Source organism: Oenanthe melanoleuca, chromosome 25 (assembly GCF_029582105.1).
Source record: "Oenanthe melanoleuca isolate GR-GAL-2019-014 chromosome 25, OMel1.0, whole genome shotgun sequence".
Classification (NCBI taxonomy): domain Eukaryota; kingdom Metazoa; phylum Chordata; class Aves; order Passeriformes; family Muscicapidae; genus Oenanthe; species Oenanthe melanoleuca.
This window is the reverse complement of record NC_079358.1, coordinates 2,943,116-2,960,391: the sequence shown is the minus strand read 5'-3', so window position 1 is coordinate 2,960,391 and position 17,276 is coordinate 2,943,116. Positions and strand designations below refer to the sequence as shown.

At 48.0% G+C, this 17,276-nt stretch overlaps 4 protein-coding genes across 4 annotated transcripts; 3 read left to right on the top strand and 1 right to left on the bottom strand.

Annotated features, from left to right (window-relative positions):
- Positions 1-3,942: 3,942 nt before the first annotated feature.
- Positions 3,943-4,266, bottom strand: LOC130263128 (feather keratin 1-like). The gene has a single exon (XM_056510590.1). The coding sequence runs from the start codon at positions 4,246-4,248 to the stop codon at positions 3,943-3,945; it is 306 nt and encodes a 101-aa protein (XP_056366565.1). The 5' UTR covers positions 4,249-4,266.
- Positions 4,267-5,978: 1,712 nt separating this feature from the next.
- On the top strand, positions 5,979-6,302 carry LOC130263124 (feather keratin 1). Its single transcript, XM_056510586.1, has one exon. The coding sequence runs from the start codon at positions 5,997-5,999 to the stop codon at positions 6,300-6,302; it is 306 nt and encodes a 101-aa protein (XP_056366561.1). The 5' UTR covers positions 5,979-5,996.
- A 4,938-nt stretch (positions 6,303-11,240) lies between these two features.
- LOC130263132 (feather keratin 4-like) lies at positions 11,241-11,594 on the top strand. Its single transcript, XM_056510597.1, has one exon. The coding sequence runs from the start codon at positions 11,241-11,243 to the stop codon at positions 11,592-11,594; it is 354 nt and encodes a 117-aa protein (XP_056366572.1).
- A 2,576-nt stretch (positions 11,595-14,170) lies between these two features.
- LOC130263245 (feather keratin 1-like) lies at positions 14,171-15,818 on the top strand. Its single transcript, XM_056510781.1, has 2 exons — positions 14,171-14,203; positions 15,460-15,818. The coding sequence occupies exon 2, from the start codon at positions 15,477-15,479 to the stop codon at positions 15,816-15,818; it is 342 nt and encodes a 113-aa protein (XP_056366756.1). The 5' UTR covers positions 14,171-14,203; positions 15,460-15,476.
- The last annotated feature ends 1,458 nt before the right edge of the window (positions 15,819-17,276 follow it).

Here is a 17,276-nt window from a genome sequence, read left to right as displayed (position 1 = left end):
GCCACGCTTAAAAATGTGTTTTTTGTGACAGGAGTCACCTCCTCCACCATGTAACCAAATTCTCGGCTCCATCTGAGCTGGGTGGAAACTTTCTTGTCACCTTGGTCACTCTGAAGAAACAGGAATTCCACATCCAGACAAATCCAAGTGTTCTCTGCCCCTCCATGCCTTTGTGGAGAGCCCCCAGCACCCTGGAGGCAGCAGGAAGATGTTTGAAAAGCACAAAGTCCTCTCCAACACACCCTGATTCTGCTCCCACCCCACCCCAAGTGTCCATTTTGGGTCTTTCCCACTGTTCCTCCTCCATCCCCAAATCTCCAAACTCCTTGGAGCCTACACCCAAACTCAGTATCGGAGGGGGGTGGGAAGGGCCTGCAGAGCTCTCCAAGGAGACATCCAAACACATCAGAAGGATGCGCGGTTGTTGCGTTTTACGCTAGAGGTGAGTGGTGCAAAGAATAATGCAACATAGTTCCTCATGCAATGGAGAAGCAGAAGAGAGAGAGAGAGCGAGCTTTATTTAAAGAAGCACTACATTTTACATAGGGTAGTACACGAAAAACAAAATAGAAAAGACTCATTGGTCCAAGAAGGCAACACCTTTTTGAAAACATGCTTTCTGCAAAATATCATGCGACATTCACATGGCTCTCACTCACCCTGCAGGTGTTCAATCATTGTTATAATTTCTTGTCCTTGTCCAGCCTGAGAAACTCAAGGCTTCAAGGCTGCTTTTTCCCTGGTTCCCAGTAGTATCCAACCACAAACAGTCTGGGAATGTCAGCAGGACAACTGGAGGCAAGCAGACAGGGAGATCAGCACTTCCTCTGCCATTGTGCCAGCACACTCAGACACGCAGGATCCGACTGGCCTGGCCTCATCCCATGGCTGGCACAGAGGGGCTGCCCCTAAAGGTCTCTGACCCTTCCATTCCATCCTGGAATGGTCTCTGACCCCTCCATTGCCTCCCTGGAATGGTCTCTTGTAAGAGTCTAAAAGAGGGATGCAGGACTCCAGATGACTCTTTAAAATTCTGTTTATTGTATCCAGATGATACAGCAATTTATTTATTATTTAAAATTCTGTTCATTGTATCCAGAGGATACAGCAATTCATGGGTTGTGGGTGACAAAAGCCCAGCCTACGGCTGGAGGTTTGTCTGAAGCCAGCTCTAGTTTTGGTTGCAATGCATTATATACTTTTCTTTTAATACATAACAGCCAATCAATACCTTTACTATTATCTATAGCCTATCAAAATGACTAACATTGCCATATTCATGTGTCCTGGTTCCACGTGGAAGGGTGGGGGGCGGAACTGCCAGAGGTAACGGAGGGGCTGTCCCCTCTCTGGGAGCTTCCCCTGTGGGATGTGGGGACCAGTTGGAGGGCTGATTTGGCGGTTGGCATCCCAGGTGGCCAATGAGAGAGTTGTTTTGTTTTCATAAATCACATTGGCGGGGGGTGGGCTGCTCTCTTTCGGCTTCCAGCCTCCCTGGAGCTGCGGCGGCCTCTGGCCATGGCCCCGCAACCCGGCCCTGGGTCGGCAGGTCTCGGCTCGGCTTGGCTCTGCTCTGCTCGGCTCAGCTTGGCTCTGCTCAGCTCGGCTCCCTTCTCCACATGGCATGGCTGAGCCAGGGGAATTGGAGAGACACCAAAGGCTCTTCCTTCCTCCCCCTGCCCCGTTCTGAGAAGAGAGGCCCCAAATGATCCATGTGGCTCAGAGTTTTTCCAGCAATGGCCTGGACTAGCTTCTTCACGTCCTGGATGCAACTTCAACCCTTTTAATGCCTGGATAAGATTCTTGATCTCCTGAACTCCCCTGAATGAGAAGAAATAAAGCATGAAGTCTACATAAGTCAGTGGAATGAAGATAAAGTTCCTGATGGGAAGAGATTGAAAAGATGCAACTGATGAGTAGCTGAAAACCTTTTTTGTGGGGCTAAAAGGGAACTGTGACTACACTAAAATTCGTTTAAACTGTGAAATACACTTGGGGAGGTTTAAGTGAAAAGAAGACCTTTTTGCTTTGAGGAAATGGGTCTCTCTGTTTTAGGACTGGAAATATGGACAGAGACATTTAATAGAAAAAGATATAAAGAGAACTCTGTTTTTCAGCAGCTTGCCTTTAAAAGTGGCACCCCAAGTGTGCAACATAACCCATAGCACCGCTCTGGAAGGACTGTGGAGATGGGAGGAAATTCATGGTTTTGTAGGTCCAGGCAGATGCAGACTGTGAAAGTGAAGACACCCCTTTAAGCCTAAACCAAAAAAGGAACTTTTCTCTCTAAAGTGAACTGAAATGGTTATTTAAGTAGATAACTGACTGAAGTGTTTTCTGTATGTTGTTGTTAAGAAATGCGGAATGAAGGAAGGGGGAGGAGGGAACAATCTAGGAATCTTATTCTGAATTCTTTTTTGTGCTATTAATAAATTTCTTCTTATACCCTTTTAAGTTTTAAGCCTGCCTTGTCTTTCCTCCTAAATCCTATCTCTAAAAGAAATTTTAAAATTGGCAAACCCAAGTCACACCGTGACATCATGTTACTATTTTCCAGTCACAAAAAGTTAGTGTGTTACAGTTTAAACTAGAAGTTGTTTTTCAGTTTTCTTGCAGTGGAAAATTCTGAGAAATTTTTTCTACTTGCAACATAGGCAGTCGTGTTTGCGTGTAGAATCATTTTGCTTGGTAGAAACATCTTCTGTTTGAGGTGGATTTATCCTTTGCTCTGAGCTATAAAATCCCCTTCCAACTCACATGCCCTTTGCCTTCTTAGTTATCCAGTACGACTGGCTCAGCAATTCTTTTCTTCTATATGGAAACTGGCTTTCATTTCTATTCCTTCTTCAGGTTCTGCATTCAAAGATCTTTCTGTTATACATACATATCTGTGAGACTTCCTTGTCAAACTTTTATCCATCTTTGGAATGGTCTCTGACCCCTCCATTCCACCCCAGGAATGGTCTCTAACTCCTCCGTTCTCCTGCTCCAGGAAGAACGAGGGTCACTTTTTGTGTTTGGAAAACATTTTTAGGCACAGGGTGGGATTTTGGGCTGTCAGGGCCAGGAGTGGGTTCTGATGATTTGTGGGTCCCTTCCAACCTGGCTACTCACAATTCTGTTATTCCCTGAATGTCAGGGAGCAGAAGATGTGGGAGGAAGCAGAAGCACCTTGTCCTCCTCTACATCACCAACCCCATAACAACTCAACCCTCTAGTGATGCTCTCCCCCTCCCCAACATCTCCTGTGAACCCCTGAGAATGGTTGGCAGGTCCAGGAACGACAGGAGGGAAAAGGGGATGCTGTGGTAGAAGAAGTGAACAGTGATAACTCCTTGGGATTATGTCCTGAGCAGGACATGAGCTATGGAAGCCGTTCCAGGAAACATATTTTTACAGAGCAATGAAAGGCATGGACCAGGGAGGTTGTGGGGTGTCCATCCTTGGACACAGCGAGAAGTTGTTGGCATCTAAAGCAGCTCCCACAAGGTTGTTCCACCTGAGCAGAGGGTTGGACCACATATCTGGAAGTGAATTCCAACCCCAAAAAATGGTAATTTTGTGCCCTCCCCACGCAGCAGCTTTTGCTGGATCCCAAAATGGAAAGAACTGCAGGAGGCTCCAGTTCAATGCAGAATGAACTTTATTGAGTGTGCAGACAGAAACAAAGCAGGGAGTGGGCACGGCCCTGGGCCAGGCTGCCCTGGCCAGCAGTGGCCACACTGTGGTCTGCCTGCGCCAGGCTCGGGGCTGAGCCCCTGGGCCAGCAGAGCAGGGGAGGCGCAGAAGAAAGCAGGACAGGCAGAAGGCTCAGCTGGCCACGTTTGCCTCCCTCAAGGGGGCCCGAGGCCTCTGGAAACGCTGGCCAGCAGCTCCAGCCTCAGTCGGGCCCCTGGCCTGGGGCTTCCTGGGGGAGGCACTCGCTGGACGTGCGGCCCGGCTCTAGCAGGGCAGGCACCTGCGGCCGCAGTAGCGGCCACCAAGGCCAGAGAGCCCCGAGAGCCCAAAGCCCCCCGAGTTGATGGGGACCCCAGACTCGCTGAGGATGCTGCCCACGGCGGCGGAGGTGGAGGATCCCACGGCGGTGTTCTGGGGGAAGGAGCTGAGGATGGGCCCGGGCAGGGTGACCACCACGGGCGAGGGCTGGATGACCACACGGGAGTCCTGGCACTGCCGCACACAGGGCTCGTTGCAGCTGTTGGCCAGCGGGGTGGGGCCGCAGGGCCGGCACAGGTCGTAGCAGGACATGGCTGTGGCTGCAGGAGCACCTGGGGAGAGGGCAGGGAAAGCAGCCACGCAATGAGAGGCACAGAGGGAGACACTGTTCACAGGAGAAAGAGCAGAGTCCGCAGAGGAGGGACAGCCTGGAGAGGGAGATGGAAAGGACGAGGAATTGCAGTCCCAAAGAGAGCCCCCAAAACATTGACAAGACCTTCTCCCACCACCCTCCAGTGTGGCACAGAGAATGGAGATGATCACCAACTGTCCCAGAAAACGAAACTAAGGTAAAGCTCCAGTGGAAGCCAGAATAGACAGAGGAAAAGAAATAGAAACAGAGGAAGGAACTCACCTGTTTCACTGAGCAGGAGAAGGCAGGAGAGGTGGATTAGGGACCTGCACTTGTGCTCTGCCTTTTATACTGTCCCACACAGCCCCAGGCCCAGGGACAGTCTTTGCACACAGAATGTGTTTACCAAGCTCATCTTGCATGCAAAACATCCCAATTACAAAAATTAGTGTTTTTATTTTTGCCCTGCAACGCTGCCTTTTCATTTCCCTGTGCAAGACATGCCCAGTCAGCCTCCCAGGCTCCTTTCAAGTGCCAGGATTAGAGGCCAAAACATTTCCAGGGAAAAATGATTTGTCAGCAGGGCTGGGTGATGCAGCCACGGCTGGACACTGTCCCACTGACCATCTGGGGCCAGTTCCTGCCCCTCCAGGGCACAACTTCCATGTGCAGGGGCAGACTCATGTTCCTTGCTAGACATTGGCCCCATGGGACTGGGCTGAGGACTGCCCCTCCTCTGAAGGGATCCCAGAAATTGGAAAAGCTCTCCCATAGCATCAAGTCCAGCTTATGACGGATCACCGCTTTGTCACTCAGCCCTGGGCACTGAGTGCCACATCCAGTTTGCCCTTGGACACCTCCAGGGATGGCAACCCCAAACCTGCCAAGGCCAGAGCAGTAATGTCCAGCCTGGAGAGGGTGAGGGACAGAGCTGACCCTCACAGGGGAATGGCCAGGCTGGAGCCTCAGGGCCCTGGCCCCATCATCAGGAAACACTTTAAAGACCTGCCCTGGAGGGCCAGGGCTGGAATTCTTTGGGATGTAGGACACTCCTCAGTCCTGGCTGCACTACCCAGCCCTGCTGACGTGGCATCGCCCCCAGACACGTTTTGGCCTCTAATCCTGGCACTTGAAAGGAGCCTGGGAGGCTGACTGGGCATGTCCTGCACAGGGAAATGAAAAAGCAGCATTGCAGTGTCCCCATTTCTCTAATAGGGATGTTTTGCATGCGAGAGGAGCTTGGTAAACACGTTCCATGTGCTGAGGGTGCCCGTGGGCCCGGGGCTGTGTGGGGCAGTATAAAAGGCAGAGCAAGAGCAGGATCCCTCATCCAGCCCTCCTGCCTTCTCCTGCTCCTTGGTGACACAGGTGAGCTCCAAGGGCCTCACTCTTCTCTTCCTCTTCTTTTTCTCCTTGTGCTTCAACGGAATCTTTGCTTCTTTCTGGTGCTCTTTGAGTCTTTCTCCTTGATCCTGCTCTCACTGGGGTTTTGTGGTTGTTTTTCACTGGGCAGAGGTGGGAGATGTTGGGATTTCTTTGCAGGGAACGCTTTGGGCTCAGGGCTCTTGGATCTCCCCTTCCTCCCTCTCCAGACTGTCTCTTCTCCACGGGCTCTGCTCTTTCTCCTGTGAGCAGCGTCTCCCCCTGTGCCCCTCATTGCGTGGCTGCTTTCCCTGCCCTCTCCCCAGGTGCTCCTGCAGCCACAGCCATGTCCTGCTACGACCTGTGCCGGCCCTGCGGCCCCACCCCGCTGGCCAACAGCTGCAACGAGCCCTGTGTGCGGCAGTGCCAGGACTCCCGCGTGGTCATCCAGCCCTCGCCCGTGGTGGTCACCCTGCCCGGCCCCATCCTCAGCTCCTTCCCCCAGAACACCGCCGTGGGATCCTCCACCTCCGCCGCCGTGGGCAGCATCCTGAGTGAGGAGGGAGTGCCCATCAACTCGGGGGGCTTTGGGCTCTCGGGGCTCTCTGGCCTTGGTGGCCGCTACTGCGGCCGCAGGTGCCTGCCCTGCTAGAGCCGGGCCGCACGTCCAGCGAGTGCCTCCCCCAGGAAGCCCCAGGCCAGGGGCCCGACTGAGGCTGGAGCTGCTGGCCAGCGTTTCCAGAGGCCTTGGGCCCCTCCAGCCCTCCTGACAAGGAGGGAGGGAGTCAGGTGCTGCCTGGATATGTGGCCAACCTGTTTCATCCTTGAAAGTCCTGCTTTTGAAGAATTTCCTGTTCTCTGAGTTTGCATTTCACCCTGACGTGGTTTAATGCTGTAATAGCCACCAGTCAGTGGAAGGGCTTTACTCAGGAATTAAGGAAAGGTGGAAGTCTTGCTTGCTGTCTTTCAGCTGAAATGTTTTCAGTGGCTTCTTTTCCTATCATAAATAAGTATTTTCCCTTTATTTTTGCTGAATGCTACTTTCACTTTTTATCATTAAACTGATGTTGCATCTGATTTTGAGTTTCGTTGTGGCTTTTCTCTCCTTTTTACCTCCCCTCGGGGCAGAATTATGTGAAAATCTATGCAAGAATTTCACAGAGGAAAATGTGCACCCAAAGTGACCGCAACCCATTCAATCAAAATAATTCAATTGGTTTTAACACTCTTGAGAATCACTGAACAGGTTCACAAATATACTTCTCTTTCTATGATTGTTCCCTCCATTTTTTAATCTGACCTCTGTATTTAAAAGTACAATTGTGGTGTTTAAGCTTGAGAGACTTTAAAGTTCCCCCCTATTTGGCATCTTTTAAACCCTTGAGAGTTGGAACGAACTTTAATACAGCAGAAGCAACACTTGCCAGTGTGGCAACCAAAGGAGATCCAAGAAAATAAAGTAATGAAAAAAAATTATTTGCGAATGAAATCATCCTGGAGCTGGGATATAAATATTTGAGGAAATCGAGGGAAGGCTCCTGGCATTCAGGCCCATCCAAATGTCCACAGAACAGGCAAAAGAGATGACATTCTCTTTTAAAACATTATATGCTTCTGTTTAAAGCTTATTAAAAACCATTTACTTGCAAATTTATGAATTTGTGAGGAGAAGAGTTTAGCAAAAGAATGAGATAGAATCCTGGAATAACATCATGGGAAGGGACCCTCAAGTGTCATCTAAGCCAGCTCCTGCTCCTGCACAGGAAAGGAAATCCCTAATCCCAAAATGTCCCTGGGAACTGTGGCAGCTCTGGGGCCGTGGCCATTCCCTGGGGAACCTGGGCAGTGCCCAGCACCCTCTGGGGGAAGAATTTTCCACAAACATCCAGCCCAAAGCTCCCAGGCATAGCTCCAGCCCTTCCTTGGTCACAGCCAGCAAAGATCGTGGCTGCCCCTCTGCCAGGTTCCCGTTCCGTCGGTGGCTCGAGGCAGAAACGCCAAAAAATGAAAGATGGCAAATGGAAATGTCCCACACTGAGAGGATTGAAAATTCCAGCCCAGACTGGGCTTGGAAAGACTTTTCCACGGGAGAATTTTCCAAACAAATAATCAGAGGGACTGGTGGGATGAGTTGTTCCTTGGGATCTGCCAGTAATCGCCATGCGCTCTGTGTGGCAGATTATATTTGTGACGAGACAATTTTTTCTGGTTTTTAAAATACAAAAAAAGAGACGGTCAGCTGAAGTGACACCCCAGATATGGTACCTGCTGATAAAAATGTCACACAGAAGGTTTCTGTGCTATAACAATTTTATTATGGTGTCAAATTGATGTAATACCAATTAAAAAGTATGGGGCTTAAAAACCAGTTTAAATCTATTTTTATTAAAACATATGTTTGGGATTTGAAAACATTCTGTATCTACCACCAACAGACCATTTAATCTATTTATATTTATATATATATTTATTTATATATTTATTATATATTTGTATATTTAATTTATTTAATATATTTAATCTATTTAATCTATTTTGTCAATTTTAAATCTATTTATCTATTAATCCCGTGGTGCAGATGGATACAGAGCACTAAGGGTAGAGTGAGGAGGGAAGTTTGGGAGAGTGAGGAGTCTGGGTAAGGGGAAATAAACCCCAAAATTTTCCCTTGCTGACCTAAAGGGAAAAACGGGAAAAAAGGCATTTTCTGGAACATTCAGAGCCCAGCATGGCAGGGCTGTGCAGGATGATTGAAGTTTTTATTAAGTGGAGATGCTCAGTTCTATTTCAAGCAGAATTTTTTACCTTTAAGGGCCTGAAACTCACCAGAGAGACAATTTCTGAAAAATGTGAGCATGATTTGGAATCCATATCCCCTTTGGATATTCAGGTGGAAAAATAGATGCGATAATTCTGCAGATATTTTTTACTTTATGGGGTTATTGAAGCACCTTTCTTTTTTGCATTAATTAGTTCCCACACATATTTTTGCAAGTGGAACGATTCCTTGATAAAGGAATTGCCCTGCTTTTGTTTCTCAGTCTAGGTTCAGGCTGGCGTTGCATGAGAAGTATCATCCACTCATTAAAAATCCTTTCATCTTCCCAGTTTACAGGTACTTTTAATTTCTGGTACTTTTAGACCGACTCTAATAATGTCAATGTGAAATTACTTCAAGCACAGTCTAATAAAGACAAATTTTTTTTCCAGCTCCTCAGCAATTTGTTCACTTGTGGCTGCCTTGGGATCCTAGATCAAATCCAAGAGGAGCCAAAAATCTTTGAGTGCCATTCCCAGTCTGACCCAGTTACAAACAATTGCCAATTAAAATGTTCATATCTCAAAAAAAAAAAAAAAAAAAAAAAAAAAAAAAAAAAAAAAATCTCTGAGGACCTCCTCAAACTTGGAGAAGCTTTGGGGTGACCTAATTGTGGCCTTCCAGGACCTGAAGGTGCCAAGGGGAAACACGGGGAGAGGATTTCCAAAAGCCTGGAGTGACAGGACAAGGGGGAAAGGAGTCAGACTGAAAGAGGGGAGATTCAGGAGCGATTTGGGGAGGAATTCTCCCCTGTGGGGGTGGTGAGCCTCTGGCACAGATGATTCCATGGATTCCCCACTCCTGGAAGTATCCCAGGCCAAGTTGGATGGGGTTTGGAGCAACCTGGGATTGTGGGAGGTGTCCCTGCCCCTGGATTGGCACAAAATGAGCTTTAAGGTCCCTTCCCACCCAAACAATTCCATGATCCCATGATTCTCACTGGCATTTGTGGGCTGGGATGGCACAGAAGGGTTTTAGAGGTTCCCTTTGTAAAAGATCTGACAAATCAGGATTAAATGCCCCCTTGTTCTTCCAGCTGTGCCCCAAACTGGGTCACCCAAATGTAAAACCATCAAACCACCTGAATTTGATGTGATAAAGCCATCATTTGTCTCTGAATTCCACAATTATGGCAATTCCTGCCTGGGCTCTGTGGGATTTCAGGGCTCTTTAGGCAGGGCTTTCTCTAAACCCAGAACTGGGATTGTTCTGACGCCCGACTGGAGGCAGAACCCAGCAAGCATCAGTGGAGACAGGAATTTATTAAGGATTTGCACTCATACCCTTAATAAAAGAACACCTTGGAATGATGAATTATACATTATAGAAATTCTTAGTATTTTTCTTTATGACTAAAGTCAAACATACGCTGGAGTCTGGATTTTGTTGTGACTGAAAGGTGGCCCTGGAATAAATTTGGTCCCTAATTCCCGAGATGAGAGAAACCTGCGGCACGGAATCTGTCTGTCAGAAGATAAGGAAATAAAAACAAAGTAAATAAGCAGTGAGGAAAAGACATTTAATCAGGTGGAACATTTGACATTCAGGACATACTCGTTGGGAATTAATTCCAGGTACAAAGGCTGTCTGTGGTCCCCAGGCCATCAGGGCTGAGGTATAAAAACCAACTCAACCCAACTCCTTCCTACCACTTCTCTTCCCTCTTTCCTCTTTTGTGAGCAAGGTCAGTTCAAATCCACTTCTCTTTCTCTGTTTGCTGAGTTCTTGCCTTTTAATAACCTGCATTTTCCCCCACAGTCTTCTGCTGGTTGCTGGATTCTTTGGGCAGGGAGAGGGAAGATTTTTTCTGTTTTAAAAAGTTGGGATTTGCTGTTGGAATTGTGTAATTTCTGGAGTCCTGGCTTGGTTATAGATTTCTTTTAACTGGTGAGAGAAACTTATTCAAAAGTGGGATTTCAGACATATTAAATGACGTAGAAATACTAGAACAAATAAAGACTACGGATGCGTGGAATAACTGTTCAAAGGTTTGGAACTGGGATCTTTAAAGGTCCTTTTAAACTCCAAATATTTGTTAAAACAGAAAATCCAGGAGCTCAGTTATATTACAGCAGCATTTTCTGTCTTGGATGGTCTTTTCCATCCTGGAATGCCAGCAGAGTCAAGTGTGGAAATTTTGTTCTGGAGTGCAATGACGTCTCCTGGAATGTTGGGAAGCAGGATCAGGGATTGTGGGGGTGAAGGCAAAGAGGGGGAAAACTGGAGCAGATTTTCCTAGAAACTAGAGAATTTTGGCTTTATTGCTGTGGTGCAGATAAAACCCAGGAGCGTGCACAGAATTCCTGCCTTTTCTCACATCCAGGTACGAGTTGGCTGGGAAGGATTTCAGGAAGGATTTCAAAGATCTCTCCGAGGCTGCTTAATGACAAATTGAAAGTTGTACCTCTTTGTAGGCAAAGCTGGAGCCTCCAAATGAATCCTCCCTTTCATTTTTCCAGCTCTCCCTCTCCACAGGCACATTTGTGGTCGGGTTTCCCTCCTCACTGTTCTCTCCAGACGTGCAATCGAAATCCTACAATTAAATTAATGATACAGGTTTGTTTCTTTTGTTCTGCTGCCAGTTCTTCCCTGGAACACCGACAGCCCAGAGGACGTTTCAGCCTCTGTCTCTCTCTATTTAAGAGTTTGGTTTCCTCCTCAGCTCCTAAAAGGCTCCTTGGGAAGTCGCCATACAGAAAACTGAACTGAGTGAACTCAGGTGTGACAGAGCTCCCACCTTGTGCTCCTGTATTCCAGACCTCATCCCGAGCCATGTCCTGCTACGAGCGATGTGCCCCCACGTCCTGCGGCCCCACCCCGCTGGCCAACAGCTGCAACGAGCCCTGTGTCCGGCAGTGCCAGGACTCCACCGTGGTCATCCAGCCCTCGCCCGTGGTGGTCACCCTGCCCGGCCCCATCCTCAGCTCCTTCCCCCAGAACACCACCGTGGGATCCTCGGCGTCCGCGGCCGTGGGGAACGTTCTGAGTGCTGAGGGTGTCCCCATCAACTCGGGGAGTTCCTCCTTGGGGCTTGGGGGTTTTGGCTTCTCCGGGCTGGGCAGTGGCTACAGCCGGCCCTACCGGCGCTACAACCCGTCCCGCAGCGGCTTCTACGGGCCCTGCTGAGGCGGGAGGGGAAAGCGGGAGAAGGAACCAGGAATGCTGAATCCAGACCCGTCCTTGGAGCAGGACTGAGCTCCCAGTTCCGAAAGCAATGCCAGATCCTCACAGCTCTGCCTGGACGGGGTCAATCAGCCCCTGGCACGAGGCCATCGCTCCCGTTTTACTCCCGTATGTTCCTGATCCGGTTCGTAGCTCTGCTGCTCTGTGTACTTGGTACTACCTGGTGTAAAAGTTTGAATTTTGGAAGTGGAAGAAGAGCTCTGCCTGTGGGACACGTCCCCCTGAGCTGAGCCTTCCCTCCACACTGACCCCTGGTGCTTTGCAGGGTTTTAATCCTCTCATTTGGATTAATAAAATGATGCTTTTATCATAATCTCCTGAGTGTCCTGCTGTTTTTTTCTCTCTCCTCCTGTTCTTCTTTGAAACTTTATCACTGAGTAGATCATCAGTAGTCTGGGGGAGTTGGGTATGTTGGGAATGTCCAACCTGGAGTGTGGCAAACTCAGAGCACCTCCAGGATCTTATTTAGACTTGCAAAGCCACTGAAGGCACTAAACCAGTCAGTTTTGGGCGGAAAAAATGGAAGAAACTCTCTTGTTGGGAAGATTTGGGGCATTCCAACAAGTCAGTTATACAAATAACGTCTGCAGCAGGTTGAGTTGGGAGTTAAATTGCTCATGGTTTATGCACCAGCCTGGCGTGAGATGAAAAACCTCCCTGAAAGCTTCTTTCATCTGCGGGACCTGGGGTTCATTCCAGTCCTTTGTTCCATCACACCCAGGGCTCCGGAGCCAACACGACGCTAACAAATTTCAATTCACGCAGTAATTTGTCAACTGGCTGGTGCCTCACCTGTCCCGGGAGCTCCGCGTTGTGGCGCGAGGGCGTTGATGGAGTGTGGAAAATTAACTCCACCAACAGGACTCCTCATGTTCCCAGCCAAGGGCTCCCAACCTCTTGGATGAACTCTGTGCGTAAATTAGGGAACTGGAAACCCTGCCAGGCTGTCCATGAGGCTTTTCCCCAAATGGGATCTCCCCTCCAAGAGCAGCAGTTTCTGTGCCTGGAGGGGAGGATGAGGAGGAGGAGGAAGCATTCCTGGGTTATCTCAGTTTTATGGATGAAAGGGAGGAGAATTTTTCTTGGGAGTGATTTCTACTAGAAGGAATTTATTTTGTGACGTATCTAAAAAATTACAGGCTGTTGGGTTATAGGGATTTTGAGTAGAGGGAGGAGAAAGACTTTCTTTTATAGAAAAATCGTTTCTAGAAAAACCTTTTGCAGAAAAACCTTCTTCTAGAAAAACCTTTTCGTAGAAAAGACTCTAAAAATAAGAGAATTTTCTTGCCGAGAAAATAGGAGGATTTAAAGGATTTTAAAAGGAGATTAAAATTTTGCTGCTTTTTTAAAAGATTAATTATACACAGGTTTAATAAAATAACTGAAATTTCACCTTGAATTAGGTGAAGTCCTTTGAGTGCTCCTGACTCACTGGCTTTGATTGAAGTTCTCACCCAGGGGATGTGGGTGCTGAAGTCTCCACACAACCACGGGGAGCCAAAATTTTGCATATTCAAGCCATTAGCGAGAAGTGTTGGGAACTTTGAAGTCCTTCGAGCCCAGACTTTGTACAAATCCTTTTCATTTGGAGTTCATTCCTATCTTTCGCTGTGCTCCCCATCCCGTTTTTTTTGCATCCTTTCCATGCAGGAATTTCCAGCAGGGACAAATCAGGCTCTGATAAATGGGATGGTGAGCTGGGCACAACTTATGATGCTGTCGTCAGGCTCAGACACCGCACAGCCTCTAAACCCCAAAATTTGAATTAATCTCCAACATCCAACAGCTTCATTTTTAATTTGTCGTGAAAATTGCTGCACACCCTGGCGACTTCCTGGGATTTTGGGGGTGACCCGGCCATGGAAATGATATTAAAATTCATGTTTGGGTAAAGAGATGCAGGATTGTGGCTTGTTTGGGTTGGCTGTGGCTTGGCCAAAGCAATTTCAGAACGTGTTTTGTTGCTCAGCAATTCTGGGTTTAATTTTCTTCCAGCTTTGCAATCCTCAGGGGAAAAGTGCTCCTCCTCTCAGCTGTGGGAAGTGGGAAATTTGGGAATATCTACCCCGCATCATGTGGTAAAGCTTGGAATGTAACACTGAGGATCCACGTCAGAAAATAAATAAATTTTTAAAAGAGATTATTCACCTAAAGGAGTGAAGTCTTGAATGAGGACTAAACATCACAACACGTCCCTGGAGCAGTGTCTTAATGACTAAAACCAAGCCTAAAATGTCCACTGGCCTGGGGAGGCGACTTAATTAATGCTGTAATTCAGTCGAGTCGCCACAGCCTCCCCAGCAATTAATCGGGAGCAGAGGACTGAAGATGAAAGCTCTGAAATGGGAAAGGGGGCAGGAAAAGGGAGCAATTCCAAGGGGAGATTTCGAAATGCACAACCAGCCGATCGGTTCGGGGGGTTTTGCATGCAAAAGGAGGGATGATGATGGAATTCCATGCATAGGAGAGGGCTCTGATGGCGCTATAAAAGCCTTGGGACAGAAACCTTTTCCATCCACTTCTCCTGCCTCATTCTCCCCGCGAGCAGGTGAGTCTGGACCTCGTTTTAATTGCTAAAGTGCCACTTTGATGGCTGCTTTTATTCTATTTTTTGTTGTTATTGTTGGGTGTTCTTATTCCTTTATAAATATTTCTAAGTGGGGTTTTTTGTTTTTTTTTTTGGTTTGGGGTTTTTTCGTTTGTTTGTTTTGTTTGCTTTTTTTTTTTTTTTTTTTTTTCCTTTTGTTTTACCTTAAAGAGAAATTAGAAAGGTTTATTTCTACCCAAAGGAAAGGCTTTATTTACTTGTAAAGCAGAAGGTGACAGGACTTGAAGGATACTGAGAATGTCTTTCCAAAATAAGTGACTTCATCCTGCAGCAACATCTGCTCCAGGAACTCAAACCTGCCTGGATTTCCTGGTGGTGGATTTAAAAGCCCAGTTTAATGGCAATCAGGAGGTGCTCAGAATAGAAATCTTAAATAAATACTCTGATGATCCATTCCCAGCCTCCATTAATCCGCATTCACGCCCAAAACAGGCTTTTTGTGGCTGGCAGAGGGTGGACGGGGCTGGATCTGATGAGTGGTGAACTTTCCCCCACCTCCTGTGGGTGCTTGGGCATCTCTCACCCCCCTGGATGAATTTTAGAAAATGGCTGAAGCTTTGAAATTGGGTTTTTGTTGCATATACATAAAACCTTATAAAATAAGGGCCTTGTTACCCTCATAAAATCACAGCTCAGGTGTGCCAGGGGGAAAAGGGCTATGGGAAAGTGACTCAGCTGAGTCAGAGGAAGAAAACCAAGTTATTTTGCCATTCTGTTCTCCCATCGCCGTTTATGGCGGTTGGTTGAGTTCCATTTGTTGTGCTTAGACAGAATGTAACTGATAACGGCTTAATTCTTTCAAAAGGCTTCAAATACATTAAAAATTCCTTCAAAATGTATAAAAATACCTTGTTTTTGTAATAAATAGCTCTCTCTTGCGGCTGCCTGGGGACTCTGCCTCGCTCTGTTCCGTGGCAGGGTTTGATTTCCTTCCTGTTCTCCAGAGCTCGCTCCATCCCAAGAATGTCTTTCCTAGGATTTGTGTTCCGTGCAGAAGGAGTGTGGTGGGAAAGGAGCGCTCAGAAGGAGGCACAGCTGCCCTTGGTGCTGTGGGGAGGTCTGAGCTTCACACAAATCTCCTTTCAAGCCCAGACCAAACCCTTCACTCCATCCTCCACACAGCTCTCCATCACCACAACACCTTCATTGCGCGACTAATTGCAACCCGTTCCTTGCCTTCCAGAGCTCCCCGTTTTCCAGACTCACCGCCCACAGCCATGTCCTGCTACGACCTCTGTGCCCCAACGTCCTGCGGCCCCACCCCGCTGGCCAACAGCTGCAACGAGCCCTGTGTCCGGCAGTGCCAGGACTCCACCTACGTGATCCAGCCCTCGCCAGTGGTGGTCACTCTGCCCGGGCCCATCCTCAGCTCCTTCCCCCAGAACACCGCCGTGGGATCCTCGGCGTCCGCGGCCGTGGGCAGTACCCTCAGCGAGGAGGGGATCCCCATCAACTCGGGGAGCTCCTCCTCAGGACTGGGGGGATTTGGGGGATTTGGGGGATTTGGGTACAGCCGGCCCTCCCGCCGCTACAGCTCCCGCCCCGGGGAGCCGTGCTAAGGGGAATGAGGGATAAAACCCCTGGGAATGCTGGAGCACCACCCAATCCTGCTCCAAATGTGGTGGGAGGCACCCACAACCTGCCCAAGGTTCATGGAGCTGTGGGAGCTCCTCAAACCAGGCCTTTGCTTGTCTTATTCTTCGATATTTCTGGTGAAATACTTTAATTTCCTGTCGCTTTGTTGTCTCAGTCCACGGCGGCTCTGAGAGAAGAATCCCAGGATAAAAATCCGTAACACTTCTTCTTGAATCCTAGAAATATTTCCTTACTTTTTTTATTCTGCTGTTTTGCTCTCATTAAAGTCATACTGCATTACATTCCAAATCTCCTGTGGTTTTTTGGAGAACTTTGAGCAGAAAGCTAATTTTGTTTTTTGCAAATTTTCTTGCTGTTCCTCTGTTTTACACAGTGAAAGGAGGCGGCAGAGATTGCAGGAATTTACCTGGAGAGAAGAATCTTAGGGGTGGCCTAACTGGGACCTTCCAGGACTTGAGGGAGCCAAAAAAAACATGGAGAGGGACTTTGGGAAAGGGCAGGGAGTGAGAGGACAAGGGGGGATGGGTTCAGACTGATAGGAAGAAGTTTTAGATGGGATTTTGGGAAGGAATTGTTCCCTGTGAGGGTGGGGATGCCCTGGCTCAGGTTATTTACTGGATTCCCTATTCCTGGAAGTGTCCAAGGCCAGGGTGAACAGGGCTTGGAGCAACCTGTGATCATGGGAGGTGTGCCTGCCCATGGTCCAGATGATCTTTAATGTCCCTTGCAAGCCAAACAATTCCGTGATCTCCAGAGTCAAAGGACACGCTGAATTCTCACCCGAGTTTATTTTGAGCATGAAATTCTTCCTCATTTATCCTGAGATGGAAAAGTTTTCCAGGAATGTGTTCAATCCTGGCTCTCCAGCTCCAAACAAGCCCACCAGGATCCTTTCCTTCCCGAATGAAAGAAGGAAAGAAACGGGAAATCAAGGATCTGGGATGTGAATGCAGCAAAAGTGAGGTGACGGGCTTGAAAAGAAACGCTTTTTGCACGGCATCCATTCCGATTATTCCAGGCAAATCCTGGCTCCAAGGGGGTGGATCAGAATCTCACATGGAGCAGCCTTGGTGGCACCAAACACTGTTCAGTGAGGAAGGTGGAGCCGGCATCCAGGGCAGCGCTAATTGCACTCATCCAATTTGAAACCTAATTAAAATCTGCGTATTAAAGCTGGTGAAAAACAGGTCTGAAAACCAAACAAAACCCTCCCTTTCTGGGTGTGTTGTTTTGCAGAGCTTCTGGTGAGTAAATAATTTCTCCCCTCGAGTGTGAATTAATTTTTGGTGCAGTTTTCTGCTGTTCCCAGCAGAATTCCAGATGGGAATTCCACACTACCCTGACTCCTTGCAGGAAGTCTCTGCAGGTCCATCCAGGAGTGAGTGACATTAATTTTTGGACAAAACCAGAAGAGGAATTGT